At 44.5% G+C, this 21,107-nt stretch overlaps 2 protein-coding genes across 3 annotated transcripts in view; both read right to left on the reverse strand.

Moving 5' to 3' along the window:
- The window catches only part of LOC110505825 (spectrin beta chain, erythrocytic), a 119,089-nt gene extending 116,902 nt beyond the window's left edge, over positions 1-2,187 (reverse strand). For both annotated transcript variants that reach the window (XM_036962964.1, XM_036962963.1), the window contains exon 1: positions 1,968-2,187. The gene's annotated coding sequence lies outside the window, so the exon portion shown is untranslated. The remainder of the gene's footprint in view (positions 1-1,967) is intronic.
- A 3,603-nt stretch (positions 2,188-5,790) lies between these two features.
- LOC110504231 lies at positions 5,791-21,008 on the reverse strand. The gene is made up of 11 exons (XM_036962881.1): positions 13,101-21,008; positions 12,795-12,986; positions 12,408-12,591; positions 12,000-12,146; positions 11,045-11,144; positions 8,664-8,830; positions 8,466-8,530; positions 8,103-8,305; positions 7,789-7,868; positions 7,360-7,518; positions 5,791-6,943 (listed from the first exon to the last, which is right to left on the reverse strand). Exons 1-11 carry the CDS (start codon positions 20,378-20,380, stop codon positions 6,842-6,844), a joined length of 8,679 nt encoding a protein of 2,892 aa, XP_036818776.1. The 5' UTR covers positions 20,381-21,008; the 3' UTR covers positions 5,791-6,841.
- Between the last annotated feature and the right edge of the window lie 99 nt (positions 21,009-21,107).

Consider the following 21,107-nt stretch of genomic DNA (forward strand, 5'->3'; position numbering starts at 1 on the left):
ATTTCCTATTGTTGATGTCTTCACTATTATTCTATAATGTAGAAAATAGTAAAGATAAAGAAAAACCCTTAAATGAGTAGGTGTGTCCAAACTTGCAAAATGGCGAATATAAAATCATGTATATCCTGCCCTGTGCCCAATAAAAAAACACACAAAGCAACAACAAATGTTTGACAACCCTCCCCTATTTTGGACTAAGACCCCCCCCCCCCCCCCCCCCCCCCCACGGTCCCTAATAGAACTATAATAGAATGACCTTAATAATAATATTGCAGTTAACCTTCATCTATGGGACATAAACATGACAGTATCACATATTACACACACAATGTGTAGCCTACTACATTGGTAATCCTAAACCTGGTTTGGAGTGCTATAATGGATGAGTTTGATCTTGGTAGAGGTTATAGGGAAGAGGAAAGGGAGAAAGGGGATCGATAGTAAACTATTCCTGGAGTGTGTTTACAGTAAGTTTGCATCCTAAATGGCACCCAATGTCCTATAGTGCACTAATTCTGACCAAAGCCCTATGGGCAAACGTAGTGCACTTAATAAGGAATAGGGTGCAATTTGGGACACATTCCAGACTGCTGGAAAGGCTCCATGGCATGCTCACATTTCTCCTTTAACTATGTAAGCTGTTCACCTAAAGTCACTATTATTCGAAACCAAAGGCTGTCACACCACACAGCTGTTTTCATTCACTGATATCAGGAAGCTGTAGTGACTCTGCTTTGTGTTTGTTCGGCAGAGAGAGAGAGAGAGAGACAGAGACAGAGACAGATAACAGCGAAAGGTTGAGAAGAGAGAGAGTTGACAGTGAAAGGTTGAGGAGAGAGAGTTGACAGTGAAAGGATGAGGAGAGAGAGTTGACAGTGAAAGGATGAGGAGAGAGAGTTGACAGTGAAAGGGTGAGAAGAGAGAGTTGACAGTGAAAGGGTGAGAAGAGAGAGTTGACAGTGAAAGGGTGAGAAGAGAGAGTTGACAGTGAAAGGGTGAGAAGAGAGAGAGGGCAGTGAAAGGATGAGGAGAGAGAAGGGAGAGAGATGGAGAGAGGGAGATGGAGAGATGGAGAGAGGGACTGAGTGCCCTGGACCTTCCTTATTAGGTTAACTTGATATGAACATTTTTTTCCCCCAATATTGTCTCCCACTCATGTAGAGTGCAGAATGTAAGCAATATGATGATATAACAGTGCAATCCTCCTAGTGGAGAGAGGATAACAACATGCCTAGTCTGTGTGCATTTTGCTGCAACCAAATTGCATTATTATATTCTATTATGTTAGGCTATGTGCCAAGGACACCGTTTGAAGTGGAGAGCGCTCTCTGTGGCCTCATGTTAAATTAAGTACCAAGGGGGATTGATGAAGAGGATTAAATAGTAAAGTATATCCTCCTGCCCAGCAGACAACAACTTTTAAGATAATATTGTATTAATCTCTCTCTCAAATGTATGTATCCGATAACACTACAGAGAACAATGATCTGCGAGCGACGTGACCAAGTCTGCATCGAGACTGTCATAGCCCCCCATAGCGAGCGCACTCAAAGTTCACCTTACACCCGCTTAACTAACGAGTAGCCTAGCCTACCGAATGAAGGTCTTTCAAGGAAGGCCTTTCAAAGTTGGAAGTGATACTAATATACGCTTGTGTCAGAATAATTAACAAGGAATACAAGGTTAGGTAGGCTACAACAGTTTATCCATCGCGGTATTTGAAAGGAAATGAAAGTCCTTCAAAAAAAATTGCATTGAGGATCAACAGGTGGTAAACAAAATTAGCCACTGGTGTCTACTTTTAGAAAATATTCTCACTAATATTCCACCGCCATGTCAATAAATATATTTAAAAACGCAGATTCTCACTAACATCTGTAACCATATTTCCCCATAATTTGTTTTAAAGAATGGAGACATTTCACCAGTGTGAATTTATGAAACTTTTCCCTATCCACCAAACTCACCTATGCTTGATATAATCCTTCAAGAAAATATACACCTTTGTATTTCCCTCAAATTAAAACCCCATTAATAATCCCATGGAATCACTAGACGAGTCCTGGTCACGGCAGTGGACTCCTGGATGGAACGGTTTTGGAGAGCCAGAGCGGGCAAGGTCGGGAAAGGGGTTGTAAAACTTGCGACTGTGCACACAGCACGCTCATTCTTCATTCCCGTCAGCCAGCGAGCCAGCGTTTGACCCACCCCATGTTTTAAAAATAAAGTACACACGTCTAGTACATAATCTCTGTGCGCAGGGGCCCGACATTCCTGTCGTGTGCTGGTGACTTTAAATGGCATCTAAAGAAGCATTTCAGTGTGGTGGGGGTGCGCCCCCTCCCCTCCTCTAACGTTTCATTTGGAGACACCGTAGCAAATCATTTTTCTACACAAAAGGAAAATTAGCGTTTCTTATTGGACAAGTTCAGGTAGCCTCTCCCTGTTTCAGTCTGTTTTCATTCGTTCTGTGCCAAATGTATTCAACCCTATCGCTCAGATCTAATCGGAACACACCAACACCCGGCCCCCGCCCCCTTCAGAAATGTCATCTCAACTACTCTGCCACTACTCTCCCCAGTGAGTCCTCACTCAGACACTACAGTGATTCACTCCAGTATACAGTAGACCTACAGACACTCCACTATGTACTGATTCATTGATTGTGGTCAGATGAAAAACATTGTTGACTATACAAATAAACATGAGAGCTGCAACAAACGACTTCAATAAGAACATAATGTTGAGTAAGTTACAACATCATGGATATGTGTACAGCTGAAGTCGGAAGATTACATACACTTAGGTTGGAGTCATTCAAATTCGTTTTTCAACCACTCCACAAATTTCTTGTTGACAAACTATAGTTTTGGCAAGTCAGTTAGGACATCTACTTTGTGCATGTAATTTTTCCAACAATTGTCAAATGGGTCTTCCAAATGGACAACGACCCCAAGCATACTTCCAAAGTTGTGGCAAAATGGCTTAAGGACAACAAAGTCAAGGTATTGGAGTGGCCATACCAAAGCCCTGACCTCAATCCTATAGAAAATGTGTAGGCAGAACTGAAAAAGCGTGTGAGAGCAAGGAGGCCAACAATCCTGACTCAGTTATTGACTCTGTCAATAGGAATGGGCCAAAAGTTACTCAACTTATTGTGGGAAGCTTGTGGAAGGCAACCTGAAACTTTTGACCCAAGTTAAACAATTTAAAGGCAATGCTATCAAATACTAATTGAGTGTATGTAAACTTCTGACCCACTGGGAATGTGATGAATGAAATACAAGTTTAAATAAATAATTCTCTCTACTATTATTCTGACATTTCACATTCTTAAAATAAAGTGGTGATCCTAACTGACCTTTTTACTCTGATTAAATGTCAGGAATTGTGAAAAACTGAGTTTAAATGTATTTGGCTAAGGTGTATGTAAACTTCAGATTTCAGCCTCCTGGGTGGCGCAGTGGTCTAGGGTGCTGCATCGTAGCTGTTCCACCAGAGACTCTGGGTTCACGCCGGGCTCTGTCGCAGCCGGCCGCGACCGGGAGGTCCGTGGGTCGATGCACAATTGGCCTAGCGTCGTCCGAGAGATTCTGGGTTCAAGTTCAAGAGACCCATGGGGTGGCGCACAATTGGCCCAGCGTCGTCTGGGTTAGGGGAAGGTTTGGCTTGCAGGGATGTCCTTGTCCTATCATGCACTAGCGTCTCCTGTGGCAGGCCGGGCGTAGTGCTTGCCTGGTGCACGGTGCTTCCTCTGACACATTGGTGCGGCTGGCTTCCGGGCATTGTGTCAAGAAGCAGTGCGGCTTGGTTGGGTTGTGAATTGGAGGACGCACAGCTCTCAACCTTCGCTTCTCCCGAGTACGTACGGGAATTGCAGCGATTAGACAAGACTGTAACTACCAATTGGATAACACGGAATTGAGGAGAAAAAGTGATAAAAGTTAAAAAAATATATATTACAAAAATAAAACATGCGCTGGAGGTTTCACAGACCGTAAATAGCCTATTGGCTATAGGCCTACTCAAGAACAGGATAACATTCATTTTATAATTAATATACATAATATTTACAAAGCCAAACCAATACTGGAAGGACGAAGCGACAAGCTTTCAGTATGTACAGACTAAATGGCAAGTTTATACAGGAAAATAAAATATGCTCTTTGCATTTCTTTAGGATTCAAATATAATGTTATTAAAATAAAGAACATAATAAAAACATAAATATTTATACATATTGACATGGTGGTATACATTCATGTCAAATAAAAGGCACTTACAAAAGTATGGATCAAAATAAAACTCAGTACAAATAGGTTGTCAGTTAACTAGGCTACTTCATTGTTCTTTCCCTGTGGAAACTAAACTCTACAAAAAAAGAAACATCCTGTGTAAATATTTGTATGAACATAACAAGAATCATCAAATGAGACATAAACTGAACAAGTTCCACAGACATGTGACTAACAGAAATAGAATAATGTGTCCCTGAACAAAGGTGGGGTCAAAATCAAAAGTAACAGTCAGTATCTGGTGTGGCCACCAGCTGCATTAGGTACTGCAGTGCATCTCCTCCTCATGGACTGCACCAGATTTGCCAGTTCTGCTGTGAGATGTTACCCCACTCTTCCACCAAGGCACCTACAAGTTCCCGGACATTTCTGGGGGGAATGGCCTTAGCTCTCACCCTCCGATCCAATAGGTCCCAGACGTGCTCAATGGGATTGAGATCCGGGCTCTTCGCTGGCCATGGTAGAACACTGACATTCCTGTCTTGCAGGAAATCACTCACAGAACGAGCAATATGGCTGGTGGCATTGTCATGCTGGAGGGTCATGTCAGGATGAGCCTGCAGGAGGGGTACCACATGAGGGAGGAGGATGTCTTCCCTGTAACGCACAACGTTGATATTGCCTGCAATAACAACAAGCTCAGTCTGATGATGCTGTGACACACCGCCCCAGACCATGACGGACCCTCCACCTCCAAGTCGATCCCGCTCCAGAGTACGGGCCTCGGTGTAATGCTCATTCCTTCGACGATAAACACGAATCCAACCATCACCCCTGGTGAGACAAAACCACGACTCGTCATCTAAGAGCACCTTTTGTCAGTCCTGTCTGGAACAGCGATGGTGGGTTTGTGCCCATGGGCGACGTTGTTGCAGGTGATGTCTGGTGAGGACCTGCACTACAATAGGCCTAAAAGCCCTCATTCCAGCCTCTCTCAGCCTATTGCGAACAGTCTGAGCACTGATGGAGGGATTATGCATTCCTGGTGTAACTCGGGCAGTTGTTGTTGCCATCCTGTACCTGTGATGTTCGGATGTACCGATCCTGTGCAGGTGTTGTTACAAGGGGTCTGCCATTGCAAGGACGATCAGCTGTCCGACCTGTCTCCCTGTAGTGCTGTCTTAGGCGTCTCATAGTACAGATATTGCAATTTATTGCCCTGGCCATATCTGCAGTCCTCATGCCTCCTTGCAGCATACCTAAGGCACGTTCACACCGATGAGCAGGGACCCTGGGCATCTTTTTATTGGTGTTTTTCAGAGTCAGTAGAAAGGCCTCTTTAGTGTCCTAAGTTTTCGTAACTGTGCCTTATTTGCCTACCGTCTGTAAGCTGTTAGTGTCTTAACAACCGTTCCACAGGTGCATGTTGATTAATTGTTCATGGTTCATTGAACAAGCAGGGGAAACAGTGTTTAAACCCTTTACAATGAAGATCTGTGAAGTTATTTGGATTTTTACGAATTATCTTTGATAGCCTTGGTCCTGAAAAAGGGACTTTTCATTTTTTGCTGAGTTAATATCCTTCATATCAGTTCCTTCTTATTTGGTTCCCCTGTGGACCATCTTACTGTGACACTGCAGTACTACAACTACAGAAAAATAATGTCCTGAACAGTCAACAAAACACATAATATGGCTTTTTAAAGGTTGGGTAGTGAGTTTGGTAAAGTGTGCTGTGCCTTGAGACGTTAACACAGGATGCTGGAGAAAACAATTCTGTCACTAAGTGGTCATTATAAAAGTGGTTAGTTCTTAGGCTGGGAGGACAGTGCAATGGGAGACAAATGATCACTTTATATCATAAATCAGTAACTAGGGAAGTAGTACAACTGAGGCTTAAAGATAGATTAAATAAAGCAATGGGCAACAGGAGACTAATGATCATTTTCATTTGATATAAATCAGGGTTATTATGAAAAATATGTGTAATTGTAAACATGTAGGGCCTGGTGTTACTCTGGTCAGAAGTTGCAGTGACACAGTAAGATGTGTTGTATGGGTCAAATATAGGAGCCACACCCTCAACCCTCCCTGACAGCCAGTCTAGACCACTCAATCTTTGGCAATATACTTAAAAGATTGGTATAATCATACACATTAAACACAGGTCTTCAATGAACCATTTTAAACACAAAACACAGTTATGTTTCGATATAAACAAGCTGCATGATGTCATGATGTCATCAGTGCTCTTCATAAGGATACAATCAAGTAAATAAATTGCAAATTACAATAGAGACAGATCCCATATCAGATTCAGGACGTACGTCTAAGTGCTCACTGCTACGTGTGTGACCATTAACCTGGGGGCGTGTTCTTTAGGGCACACCATAGCAAAACGTTTCGCAAAGAGAGACGAAATCTGTGTTCTAATTGGACAGCTGATCTGGGTCGTGTTCATTGGGGCACATTGTAGCAACATGTTTTGCAACGGAAAAAGAAAATGTGCATTTCTTATTGGAAAAGTCCAGTTAGTCCCTCCTTGTTTCAGTCTGTTTTCTTCTTTTTGGTGCCTAATGAACACGACCCTGACCCTGCTGTCAGTCTCACAAAGAGAAAAGTGAGTCGAGCTCAGCCAGGACGGACGCCTGTCTCCTAGCCACTGATCCCAACAGTCTCTGAGGAAGGTATGGAGTGCCCAGGTCCACCTGAAACAAAGGAGGACAAAAAGTGAGCCAAGGAAGGGATGGAAAAGAGAGGGGGAGGAAGAAACTAAAAGAGAGAGGAAGAGAGATTCCACATGGAGATGAGGAATCATTAGGCATATCTGCATCTAAAGTACTCTTAAGAACTCTGACATCTGTTGATGTAAAACTGGATTGATGAATCATTTTGATGAATTGATTGATTGATTGATTTTAAGAACTTTCTGACATCTGTTGATATAAAACTGGATTGATGAATCATTTTGATGAATTGATTGATTGATTTTAAGAACTTTCTGACATCTGTTGATATAAAACTGGATTGATGAATCATTTTGATGAATTGATTGATTGATTGATTGACTGATAGCTTTTTCAGACCACTTTACGTTGTCATAGTAACCTGATTCCTATCTCACCTGCAGTAGGTAGATGACCCTGACGACCTCTCGGACGTGGCGTGTGATTGGCTGAAGGACCCAGGCGCTAGGCAACATCTCCCCTCGGACAGCCTCTACACTGGGCCGAGGGAGAGACTCCTCGAAGACTGACTGCATGGCCAGCACACACAGCTCATCCTAGGAGAGAGAGAGAAGGGCACTGAGTTACTAGTCAGTCTCTTGCTGTAGACAAGGAAAACTCCTGGCCCTAGCTATAGGACAGTAAGAATGCATTTTATCATTGCCCCTGAAACGAGGAGGTCTTCTGTCCCCCTCATTCCAGTTGAACATTCAAAACAAATCTTGGTAAGAATGAGCAGGTAAGTTGAAACTTTGAACTTGGTAAGTTGAAACTTGGAATTCAGCTGCAGGTCCCCTGACTGACCCCTGAACTCTGACCCTACTGACCTGTTGTGACTGGGTGCTGATGCAGCAGAAGTCTCTGGGCTGTTTGAGGTGGCAGCTGGATGGGTCTGTCAGCAGGTAGACTGATGAGGAGAGACACATGGAAAAGCATGAGGAAAAATTACAATTGAAATCTGAATTTCAGTTTACTTCCTGGAAGTAATTGACTGAAGTGAAATGGAATTGACTCATAGCGATAGATAGATGGTCATTTGCTACAAAGCGTGTTTTAGCATGGGCAGCCCCATTGAAGGCTTTCACCAGTTTTAAGTAGTGAATTAACTCCAACTCTGCTATACTCCAGGCAGCAGACTAACCCAACTGAGTGCTGTCATCTAGTGGTCGTGTCCAGGCAGACCGGATAGCCTCATGGTACAGGTGGGTCTTGGAGTGGTCTCGGACCATGCTCCACAGGCTGGCCAGGGGCCTCTCCAGCTCCACCGCCCCAAGGAAACAGTGCACAGATGGGCTGGAGGAGGGCTTGTAGAAGGCCTGGACACCTCGCTCCACGCCCTGGTACCTGATAGAGAGAGAGAGAGAGAGGACAGGAAGGTTGAAACCAGTGGGAAAAGCCGGTTGAAATCACATCATTACAACCTGCTGGGAGTGTAGCTAGTTATAACATGGTTTACTATTGGTTAACCTGAATGTAATAAAGGAGAAACCATGATGCAACTCACCTCCAACCATCTGCAGCTTTCCCCATCACCAGGTTCCCCATGTCACTAGCAGCAGCCAAGCGCACCTGGGGCACAGGTGAGAACATGTTTCTTATTTTAGCAAACGTGCAACAACGAACAAGTACATAGTCCACGGTAAATTGGAAATGTGTAATTTTGCTGTCTTGTGTTATTCTATAAAGTTTATTTGAATTGTACCTCAGCCATAGCTCGACCAAGCAGACAGGAAGTGAAGTCCTGATAGGCTGTCGATATGGACGAGGCGGAGCCAAAAGAGGAGGTGCGCTGTCGTAGGTTCGTAGGAGATGACGGTGAGGATGACATCAGAGGGTCATACCCTGACACACCAGGCTTCAGACATACATCTAGAAAATACATAATAGAAAAGACATACACATGGTTATAATAGGTATTAAAAACAAAGTAGGAAAAAAGAAGGAACCCGCACACTGCTCTTGACAGTCTTGACGAAGGCTGTGAGGTCGATATGTAAAGCTCTGATGAAGGCTGTGAGGTCGATATGTAAAGCTCTGACGAAGGCTGTGAGGTCGATATGTAAAACTCTGACGAAGGCTGTGAGGTCGATATGTAAAGCTCTGATGAAGGCTGTGAGGTCGATATGTAAAGCTCTGACGAAGGCTGTGAGGTCGATACGTAAAACTCTGATGAAGGCTGTGAGGTCGATACGTAAAACTCTGATGAAGGCTGTGAGGTCGACACATAAAGCTCTGACGAAGGCTGTGAGGTCGATACGTAAAACTCTGACGAAGGCTGTGAGGTCGATATGTAAAACTCTGATGAAGGCTGTGAGGTCGATATGTAAAACTCTGATGAAGGCTGTGAGGTCGATATGTAAAGCTCTGACGAAGGCTGTGAGGTCGATACGTAAAGCTCTGATGAAGGCTGTGAGGTCGATATGTAAAGCTCTGATGAAGGCTGTGAGGTCGATATGTAAAGCTCTGATGAAGGCTGTGAGGTCGATATGTAAAGCTCTGATGAAGGCTGTGAGGTCGATATGTAAAACTGATGAAGGCCGTGAGGTCGATATGTAAAGCTCTGACGAAGGCTGTGAGGTCGATACGTAAAGCTCTGATGAAGGCTGTGAGGTCGATATGTAAAGCTCTGATGAAGGCTGTGAGGTCGATATGTAAAGCTCTGATGAAGGCTGTGAGGTCGATATGTAAAGCTCTGATGAAGGCTGTGAGGTCGATATGTAAAACTGATGAAGGCCGTGAGGTCGATATGTAAAACTCTGACGAAGGAGGTGAGGTCGATACGTAAAGCTCTGACGAAGGCTGTGAGGCCGATACGTAAAACTCTGATGAAGGCCGTGAGGTCGATACATAAAGCTCTGACGAAGGCTGTGAGGTCGATATGTAAAGCTCTGATGAAGGCTGTGAGGTCGATATGTAAAGCTCTGACGAAGGCTGTGAGGTCGATACGTAAAACTCTGATGAAGGCTGTGAGGTCGATACGTAAAACTCTGATGAAGGCTGTGAGGTCGACACATAAAGCTCTGACGAAGGCTGTGAGGTCGATACGTAAAACTCTGACGAAGGCTGTGAGGTCGATATGTAAAACTCTGATGAAGGCTGTGAGGTCGATATGTAAAACTCTGATGAAGGCTGTGAGGTCGATATGTAAAGCTCTGACGAAGGCTGTGAGGTCGATACGTAAAGCTCTGATGAAGGCTGTGAGGTCGATATGTAAAGCTCTGATGAAGGCTGTGAGGTCGATATGTAAAGCTCTGATGAAGGCTGTGAGGTCGATATGTAAAGCTCTGATGAAGGCTGTGAGGTCGATATGTAAAACTGATGAAGGCCGTGAGGTCGATATGTAAAACTCTGACGAAGGAGGTGAGGTCGATACGTAAAGCTCTGACGAAGGCTGTGAGGCCGATACGTAAAACTCTGATGAAGGCCGTGAGGTCGATACATAAAGCTCTGACGAAGGCTGTGAGGTCGATATGTAAAGCTCTGATGAAGGCCGTGAGGTCGATATGTAAAACTCTGATGAAGGCCGTGAGGTCGATATGTAAAACTCTGATGAAGGCCGTGAGGTCGATATGTAAAACTCTGATGAAGGCTGTGAGGTCGATACGTAAAACTCTGATGAAGGCTGTGAGGTCGATACGTAAAACTCTGATGAAGGCTGTGAGGTCGATATGTAAAACTCTGATGAAGGCTGTGAGGTCGATACATAAAACTCTGATGAAGGCTGTGAGGTCGATATGTAAAACTCTGACGAAGGCCGTGAGGTCGATATGTAAAACTCTGACGAAGGCCGTGAGGTCGATACATAAAGCTCTGACGAAGGCCGTGAGGTCGATACGTAAAACTCTGACGAAGGCCGTGAGGTCGATACATAAAACTCTGACGAAGGCCGTGAGGTCGATACATAAAGCTCTGACGAAGGCCGTGAGGTCGATACATGTATGACCCCCCCCCCCCCTTTGAATGTCTTATTATCATTTCATAGTGATCCTGTACTGGCTAAATAACAGCCTTTTTGAGTCAGTTGAACGTGTGATGAAGATGTTGAGAGTGGTTGCTGTCTTGTGGTGGTGAGTCAGTCCTCACCCTGGGCAGAGAGCCAGGCACGCTGGGTCTTCACACTCTGAGAACCACAGATGGGAGGGCGAGACCTGACCTTCAGCCCATCACCCAGGACCTCAGTGACCTGGCACCAGACAAAAACAACAGAGAATTCATTAGGGCTCTTTATTTATTCCTGGTCTATTTGAATAGGGACGGATACAAACACATTGACACACTGAATAATATTTCTATATTCCTTAATTCCATTATTTTACTTTTAGGTTGTGTGTATTGTTGTGAATTGTTAGATATTACTGCACTGTTGGAGCTAGAAACACAAGCATTTCGCTACACCAGCAATAACATCTGCTAAACATGTCTACGTGACAAATACAATTGGATTTGATTTGAATAAACAATTGTCTGATGCATTGCACCATAGTGAATATAGTCTGCTGTAAGTTCCAATACCCTTAAGGTTAATTTACAGTAAGTCTACCGACTGTCCATAGATATATGTAATATTCTTCACACTTGGGAAAAAACATGCTATCTAGAGCCTAAAAGGGTTCTTCGGCTGTCTCCATAGAATAACCATTTGAAGAACCCTTTTTGGTTCCAGGTAGAATAACCCTTTTGGTTCCAGGTAGAACTGTTTTGGGTTACATGTAGGGCCCTTTCTACAGAGGATTCCTTATGGAACCCAAAATTGTTCTGCCTATAAAAAAAGGGTTCTATCTGGAACCAAAGAGGGTTCTGCTATGGGGAAAGCGGAAGAAGAATCCTTTTGGAACCCTTTTTTCTAAGAGTGTTGTGCTCTATAGACCTGTTGTCAAATTGACTATGAACCAGCCATTAGGATTAACTGTACTTTATTGAATTTAGTTGTTCAGGGACAGTGCAAATGAATCAACATTACTGTAAATGTGCCTGTTTTCAAGTGCAGTCCCTGGGCTTAAGAAAGAAGCAAAAACATCTTCAAAGACTAGTACAGTACCTCCTGTGTCAGTGGGGGTCTACTGCCGTCCCTCAGCTGAGCTGTGTTGCCACTGTTGTAGCCAGAGGTTGGTCCAGAGGATAGGCTCAGACTCGACCCAGTGCACAGTGTACTGCTGCTGACTCTTTTCCAATACCGCGAGTCATCCTAAATGTGAATGCATTATCAGTAGACAGAGAAGAGAGAAAGATGTTTTAGGAAAACAGCAACTGATCAGAGGACAACGTAAGTCTCTGACTATAAGGTGAGTTTTTTTTCATGGTCCTTTGTGCCGGATCCATGAAAAAGAGCTCCGCCTTCTAGTCGATGTGAAAAAATAAAAGAATCCATGGAGAAAATATGCTGAACACATCTTGGGCTTTCAACTGTCTATGGAGTGTGAAACTATGGCTTCTTGCTGTGACTAACATTGACCATCTGAGACTGAGTCTGTTGCTGGAGCCGTCTTTTCTCCTGCTCTGTCCTCTCGCGGAGCCGTTCCCGTGCACGGGATATCTCTGTCATGGCCTCCTCACGGGCACGGCCGTAGTCACGCAGAAGATGCTCTATCTCAGGGGGATATTCACTCTCTCCTCTGGGTGGATCTGGGATCCTGGGGAAAGATGAGGAAGATTTACAATCAATCAATTGATGAATCAATCAATCAACAACTGTATAAAGTCCTTTTTAAAATAATATTCGTCACAAAATATTTTACACTTCAGACACTTGAGAATTGGACATTGAAAACCGTTGAGCAACGTAGAAATAATCCAAACAAAAATGTGACTTGGTGTGGATTGTGGAGTGTCTTACATCCTGCTCGTCACTACCTCCTGACGGAGCTGTTGAAGGTAGCCTCTGCAGCGACTGGGCAGGGCTGAAACTCTGGGGTCTTTTTGAGGAGGGGATCTTGTGAAGTGGTGCTTGCTGGGGCTGCGAGTCCTACGGCAGGTCTGAAGCTGAGCTTCCCTGTCCTTTCTCAAACTCTCAATGCTCCTCCGGTGCCTGATACAAGAGGAACATAGGGAATCGTTTACATTTTATAAACTACAATTTTAAATTCATCTAATTACATCATAATATCAACACAATCACATCCTTAGGGACATTTAACCTTACTGGTCATAGAGCTGCTGTTTGGTAGGGACAGGGGACAGTTCCTCCTCCTTGGTTCCACCAGATGTCAGCATCTTTAACAATGTGTCCATCTCTCCCAGACCGTAGTGCAGCTTGGCTTCAGTCAGCTCCAAGGTCAGATGATGAGGGTTCATGTTCAGTTGGACCGTAGCCATGACCTGCTCGCGCTCTTTACGTAGCCTCTCTATCTCTCTTGTCTTCTTGTCCTTATGGAACATGGGCTCTGGACTCAAGCTGGACTCTGACTCCTGGCTCTCCAGCTCAGCCCACTCTGGCTGGTTCCTCTGTGCTTCATGACCAGTAGGTAGATACACGGCTGGTTTCATTAAACTATTAGTCTGTCCTATCTCAAAGGGATGCTGACTGATACCAGACCAGTTGGTGAACTTGTTGTGCACAGGTAGGTCCTCAGGGAGCCGCTGGTGATCTAGCTGATGTGGGGAGTGTTGGAAGTTGGGAGTGTGGGTGACTGGGTTGGTGTTCACTAGAACGTCTGTGTTGCACTCGCTTGGGCCCAACGACACCATGTCATCCTCCTGAACATGGATGGTGCTGTCACTGATAGGGGAATGTTTATAAGCACCAGTGAAGTGCTCCACAGGACGCTCTGATGATCTACTGTTGTGGTAATCTATTGAATGTCTTCTGTAGCTTAGTTGATCTCCAAAAGTAGAGAAGGATTTCTCCTCGTGTTTGGACTCACCAGTCTGACTAAAGACGAGAGAGGTGTGGTTCTGCATAGCGACTCTGTTACTGCTTAGAACAGAAGGAAGGGACCATATTGGACGTTGGCTGGTTTTGTGCCATACGCTCATTTCCTTTTCTTCGTCCTGGATGACAACGCTGGTTTCATTGTGGATGTAATTGTCGACGGACGAACTAAGACTTTCTGAGCATCCATCAGACCCTTTTGGTCTTGAATGGCTGAGGGCACTCACATTCTCGAGGAATATCAATCCCATTGATTTTGTGGTGGAGTTATCACCCGGCTTGTCACACAGATGAAGGGAGTCATGTCCTGATATCTTATCATTCTTTATGAAAGACATGCATGTGTTGTGTCCGCTGTAACTTAAACAAGGTGTTGACTGGTCCGAAATGTGGTGTTTACTTCTATTTTGTGTCTCAAACTTCTGTTCTTCTTTGAGACTCTGTAAATACTTTATTCTGCTCTGGTTGGAACCAGCCCTGGGACCCACAGTGAGAATGGGTGAGCATGCACGGTCTGTGAAGCTCACTTGTTTTCTATAGCCTATTCCCGGGTCACTCCTTCTCAAGATATTATGGCTTTCTGGTCTGAGTATTTCTGACAAATTATGGCAGACTTCAGATACTCCCAAGCTTTTGGAGGAGTCCTCATTGCTTCTATGACGAATGGCAGGATTTGAATGATTGTGGCGTTGGACAGTCTCCAGGGAAGGGACTTTGTGTGGGAGACTCTCTGGTTCCAAGATAGATCTTTGGTTAACAGTGGAGCAATTGAGTCGCAGGTCAGGCATGTTCTGAATATTATCATCCAGGTTTTTCTTGAGTTGATGTTGAAGGGGAAGCCCTTTGTCTTGTGACACAGTGAGAACTTCTGAGCCAATCACTTTGACTATCACATTAACTTCATGGGCTTTGGACCTCTCTGTGGACAGAGTTTGGTGGATAGACATTTTGTCTTGAACGGGTGTTAAAGTCCTTTCGGTCTGGATCCCAATATCTACTGCAGTTTTGGTTGAGCAGTCTCTCTTCATCCAATCTGTGGAGGAGTACAGATGAGATGAAGATTTAACATTTCTTATCAGGCTATGTTTGAGGCTTTCGCCAGACCTCATACCCTGAACATTCCCCAGAAGATCAGACGTGTTTACTATCAGCTGTGAAAGATGCTCAGACATGTTCTGAAGGCTGACCCATGTGGTGGTCTCTCTACAGGGCTCTGTGGTCTTCTGCAACACTGGTACCTGAGTGCTGCTCTTTCTGTGACGGTTGTTTCTCCTCTGTAGATCACCATGGTTGATCGTTGTCTGAGTCGTGGTTTCTTGAGTGAAGGTTGTCTGGGTGCTCTGGTCACATCTGGTGTTTGTTTCAGACCTCTGAAACCCGTTACCCTGAAACGCCCGCTCTGAAGGGTCATAAACCAACATGATCTCATCCACCTGGCCAGTGCTGTTACCAAGATCTCCAGATACATTGTAGCAAGAAGATGAGTTACAGCTCATGGTCAGAGTCACTTGTTGATTGTGATCGTCAACACCGGAGACTTGGTTAGTACGTTCTTTCAGATGGGCTTTGAGGGACGTTTGATCTTTGAAATCTTCCTCCATGCTGCTCAGGGTGCTGGAGAGTCCCTTGTTGTTGGCGTAAGTGCTCAGGTGGGAGTTGAAAGGAGAGTTCTGCATGTTTAAACCATTGTCGACACTGCAGCATCTCGTGATATGTTTGGTAGTGGAATCCAGCAGCGGTGATTTACAAGAAATGTCAGCGGCACGTCCAAACACCTGGTTCTTGTAGCAGCTTTGGTTTGCCTCTTCTTCTTGCCATTGGTGAGCAAAGGGATTGATGTCGCTGGAGGCAAAATGCATTGGAAAATCTTGAGTCTTTGGTGTGTAGTGTGACATCTCAGTTTCTTTGATACTGGAAGACATGATTTTCTCCCGATTTGTTATTTTCTCTATATGTGGTGATTGTCCATTGGGACTGTGTTCTTTCTGACGCAAACTGATGCCAACTCCAGCTTTATCATCATATTTATATGGGGTCTGGTCAGTACAAGCTTCCATAGTGTGATTGTCTTTTGACTGTGGTGATTGTCTTTTCACTAGAGAAATTTCTCCACCATTGCATTGAATCATCTCCTCTAATTTTCCATTAGTTTGAGTTCCTGAGTTCATTCTTGTTGATGAAGACCTGTTTTGATCCAACCTGGGAGGGATTTTCTCTTCTTCATCTGAGGGAGACTTGAGTGTGGAGTCAGAGGATGAGCAAGGAGGTGCCTGGGCTTTGGACCTTCTGAACCTCTTGGACTTTCCCTTCTTGTAATGAACAACACTACTGCCACAGAACTGATGAGATTGCCTGCAATTAGATGTTTTGGTATTTCCCTCTCTGGACATGATATCTCTGCAAATGTCACCCAATATCTTCACATTAGCATCACTACTTCCATGTGTTATTTGGGATGGAGAAGATCCAATACTATTTATTTTACTTGGTACATCAAACAAGGTTCCAGGAGATTTTGCCAGAGGTCCATCAGTCCTTGACCCTTCTTCATTTTTAGCCATTTGGCAATCTTTGGTATTGTCAGAGGCAAAGTTGCTCTTCAGCCATTTTTCAACATGACATGTTTTGTGTTTTACACTGGGATGTTTATTTTTAGGATCAGGATCGATGGTCACACAAGTCTTATGAAATTTGTCTACCTGAGTTTCAGATGAGCATTTTGACTGTGGTATTTCCTGACTCAGTGAGCATTTTGACTGTGGTAGTTCCTGACTCAGTGAGCATTTTGACTGTGGTAGTTCCTGACTCAGTGAGCACTTTGACTGTGGTAGTTCCTGACTCAGTGAGCATTTTGACTGTGGTAGTTCCTGACTCAGTGAGCATTTTGACTGTGGTAGTTCCTGACTCAGTGAGCACTTTGACTGTGGTAGTTCCTGACTCAGATTTGTTGCATGGGGAGGGTCTTTTTGGAGCTCATTTCTGACCTCAATGTGATTTTTTCTGCCTTTCTCCTGTAGCTTCTGTGATTCACAGAAATTATTTGAGAGTGGTTGACTGTGGTGGTGCTTCTCAATGTTTTCTGGTGTACATTGAGTCCCGATTTTATCAGAGAGTGAATCTACAGCTGCATGCCGATGACAATCATTTAAGTAAAGTTGTCCACTTGCACCCGTTGAGGTCAATTTGCATTGGTTCTTGCTTTCGCCTTGAACCTCATATTCTGAATCCATTATGAGGTCCCTTGCATGTGCAAAGGCCATATTGGGTGGCGTAGTCACTGAGGACACTGTTCCTGGGCAGTTCTGGAGAGGTTGTAGAGCACTAGATTTCAGGTTTTGCTCAGGTGAAGCGGCCCGGCTGACAGTTTGTTTATCGTTATTACTAAGACAAGCACGATGAGGATGATACTTCTCAGGACCTGTTTGTTTCTTTATGTTCTCCATATGCGAAAAAGGGACATCCCTTTCAAACACTTTCCCTGGAGAAAGTAAGAATTCTTTGGGTGCAGTGGAAGTGGAAGTAGACATTGAAGAACATCCCATTGGCAGCAGTACAGGCTTGTTGATGTATTCGGGTTTCCCTCGGTTGTTCAATGCCAGACTTAATTGGATCTCATGGCTTTTAACGGTTAAAGATGCTGCACCAGAATTGACACTTGCATTCGGTGTAATGACAGAACAGCCAGAAGCATCCTGACCCTTGTATTCCCTTGCATCAACATCAGTTATTCCATTTTTCAGTTGCACTTCTCTCATGTTCTCTTGAAAGCTTTTACTTAACTGGGACTCCGAGGAGATCTTTGTCCTATGGTCTGGATCATTCTCTTTACTTATCAAACTTAGTTGATTCATAGAATTTAATTTGATGGAAGTAGAGAGTCTAAGAACCTTTCCGTGGCTCACGTTTTCCATGTCTGTCGTGTTGTCCATTTTTAGAATCTCAGAATCGATACAAGACTTTTCTGATGTTGAACAAGAGCCTGGCTTAATGATTACCAGTGGATCATCAGCTATTTGATGATCCTTCACTGCTTGTAGACCTTTTGGTGAATCGCATTTGTTAGGATTACTTGTTGGCAAGGCATTAAGGATTTGACTACTTTGACTGTCCAGTTCACTGTTACTGTTGTCTCCACCCCCATCTATAAATGACATCCTCATATCCTCCTTCATCACCTCTGAGATTCGGTGGTCTGATGTACTACAGTTACTATCGCCATGGTGATGTCCCAATCTAACATTCTCTACTTCTCTTCTCTTGCTTTCTGAGTTTAGCTTTTCACCCTGCACTTGAAATTCTCTTTCTTCAACTTGTTCTACTTCTCTTCTCTTTTCAATAACGGCCTTCTCTCCAAAAGGAGACTCTTTATGGCCACCTGTGTCAATGGTTTTATGGCCACATGGAGAGAGATTTTCATGGGATATGTGCACAGACACTGACATTGCTACTAAAGCCAAGGTATCTCGTTTGAAGTGACCTTCATTGCAGCTCAGATTTAGTTTAAATGAATCAACTGCAGAGGAAGTTTGTTTATCTTTTAATTCACTGGTGTTATTGTTGTCATCTGGTGAAATAACTTCCTGGCTGTTCTTGACTGTTACAGTAGACAACGCTACGAAGTCCCCTCCGTTGCTCCTCTTTGGAATTTTCAAGCTGCCAATGAAACTGTCCTGCAGGCCTTTCTTCTTCTTTATGGAATTTTTACAAGACACTTTGAAAAACTCCTGCTCTGGCAACACACAGTCCTGCTCTGGCAACACACAGTCCTGCTCTGGCAACACACAGTCCTGCTCTGGCAACACACAGTCATTCTCTGGCAACACACAGTCCTGCTCTGGCAACACACAGTCCTGCTCTGGCAACACACAGTCCTGCTCTGGCAACACACAGTCCTGCTCAGTGACTTTGGTTTCAAGCTTTTGCAGAATTTCAAACTCACTTTCAAGTGATATGTCTTTGGTATTGCTTGCTTCGCAAAACTCCTCTTCTCTGACTTCTTCCATGTCTCCATCTAAATTGCATAGTTCATTATCTCCAGAATAATTATTTGGGGCACTTTGGATGGCAGGTGTCTCATTCAACATCTCACCTTCAGTTTTAGGGTAAGTTAACAGACTGGCTTTTGACAGATGACTGTAGGTAGACAAACTAGTATCGGTGTAGTTTGTTAGGTCTGCTACTCCCACAAACATCACTTCTGAAGATAATGTGACCTGCTGCATCGGAGGCCCATGAAAAATGTCAGCCTCCAATGTTGATGTTGATGGGGTGCATTGAATCTTATAGTCAATGGTTGGAGCACATGCAGATCTATGTGAAGGAAGCTCTGCTGAGGCATCTCTACTTTGAATTTGGTGTAAACCTGGATCATTAATAGATCCCTTCAGCAAACCTTCTGAACTGACTAACTGACGTTCAAAATAGCCCTTACAACACACCGCCTCGTGATTCAATGGCATCATCAAACGTAGCGGTGACATTTGGAGAAGCTGAGAATCAGGGAAATTCAAAGAATCAGTTGAAACCCCAAGTCTTTGTTCCTCTACTGGAACATGTTCGCACTCTGTGCTGTCGGTAGATGCAGCGCTATAGGATCCAGTGGATCTAAATCCACACTGACAGTCAGACAGATCCACACTGATGGGGCTGGGACTACTGTTGCTGTCCAACGCACCATGACTAAATACCATCCTCCTCCTCAACACGGCAGAGTCCCTAAGGATCCTAGGACTATCTGCTGCATCAGTGTAGGACCATGCATCTGTATGCACGAGCAAACTCTCTGGTTCCCCCACACTACAGCTGCTCAGAGAGCAAGGGCTGCTGGTCAACATGGTGTGGACATGCCCAAGCTCTTCACTCAGCTTTGATACAGGGTCCCTACACCTGGGTTCTGTTGCTGGCTGATTCTGGTACAGTGATTCCCTTGTTGCGCCGGTTTCTTTATTGACTCGGGTTTTAGGACCGCCATGATGGCTCCAGGAAGCCTCTGCTGGCATTTCATTAGGTTTCCCAATGTCTTCCCTTCCCTCTTCAGTTGGCTGAATCTCCGACGCCATGTTTATAGTTTTTCCAATCAAGGGATTGAGACAACCCCTCACCACAGAGTGACTGGGTACTACCACAGTCCGTCTCTGTGCAGGCCTTGCTGCAATATGCTTCCCTCTGCTCTCCATAGCCAGTGAGTCCTTCGACATCTGACTGTCTTCACTCTCTCCTTCGCTCTGGATAGCCTTCTCCTGCTTCAGCTGCTCTGCCAGGGCTATAGCATAGACTGAGGACAGGGAGTCCACAGAGAACAAGCTGTCACAGTCTGAGGATTGGTCACCCTCCTCTTCCCCCTTTTCTTCTTCCTCACCGTCATACTTCTCCGATCCTGCCAGTCCCAGTCCCTGCGGTCTCTCCACCCACCTTAGGGTGCTAGTCTGGTTCATCAGAGACTCTGCACTATGCCACTGTCTTTGTCTCCACCCACAATCATGTGAAGGATTCTTCTGATCAAGGTCCTCACATGAGACAGTTGTTTTCATCGTGCATTTCGTCCTGCTCATCTTGACGCCTTCTACACCTCGCTTTAGTTTCCAGTGAAATCGGCTTGGTGTTTTACCACTAGGCGTGGTCCCTCTGCCTCCAATACTCAACCCTGATGGTGGTTTTCTAAACACCCTGGCTAACGGTGTCTTTATCCCAGGGCCGACTGAGCGTGATAAGACCTTCTGGATCGTTTCCAAGCCTTTGCTACTACCACAGGGAAGGCTCTTCACTCCCTGACATGGAGCCCGCTGAGTCTGACTGATAGATTCGCTTACTGTAACTGTTGGTCCCTTTATGATGACATTACTGCTTGACTGTGGGGTCGCTCCATTTGGTGATGGTGATGGGTTCTGATTGTTCTTGAATGTAAATTCAAGTCCATGTTTTGGAAGCAGTGGTTTCCTCTCTGGTCTTTCATGGCATGGCGGCTGAACTAGAGCCTCCTCCTTCACAGGCGGCTTGAGGTTCTCTGAGGAACTTGCTCTACTCCTGTACCCATGCACCTGACTACTGTGTTGTGTTCCTGAGGAGAATGTGTTGGAGCGACTCCTTGTCCTCTCGCGTGGAAGACATTCATCAGACACCCATTGTCTGGAACAGATGGATCCAAATGTCAGTTCAGATAGTCTGTTTCTCTTCAGGAAGTGGCTGTTGGGGAAAACAAAACAAAACAAGGGATAAGGACATTATCATTTACAACATAAATATTAGCTTGAATAAATATCTATGTGGGAGACTAGCCTA

Source organism: Oncorhynchus mykiss, chromosome 25 (assembly GCF_013265735.2).
Source record: "Oncorhynchus mykiss isolate Arlee chromosome 25, USDA_OmykA_1.1, whole genome shotgun sequence".
In the NCBI taxonomy this organism is placed as follows: domain Eukaryota; kingdom Metazoa; phylum Chordata; class Actinopteri; order Salmoniformes; family Salmonidae; genus Oncorhynchus; species Oncorhynchus mykiss.

Excerpts from the sequence above, each read along its gene's own strand:
- LOC110504231 (XM_036962881.1), bottom strand. The coding sequence starts at position 20,380 with ATGAGCAGGACGAAATGCACGATGAAAACAACTGTCTCATGTGAGGAC. Across the intron at positions 8,831-11,044 it reads TGCCTGGCTCTCTGCCCAGG|ATGTATGTCTGAAGCCTGGT; the intron begins GTGAGGACTGAC and ends TGTATTTTCTAG. Across the intron at positions 8,531-8,663 it reads TTGGTCGAGCTATGGCTGAG|GTGCGCTTGGCTGCTGCTAG; the intron begins GTACAATTCAAA and ends CCTGTGCCCCAG.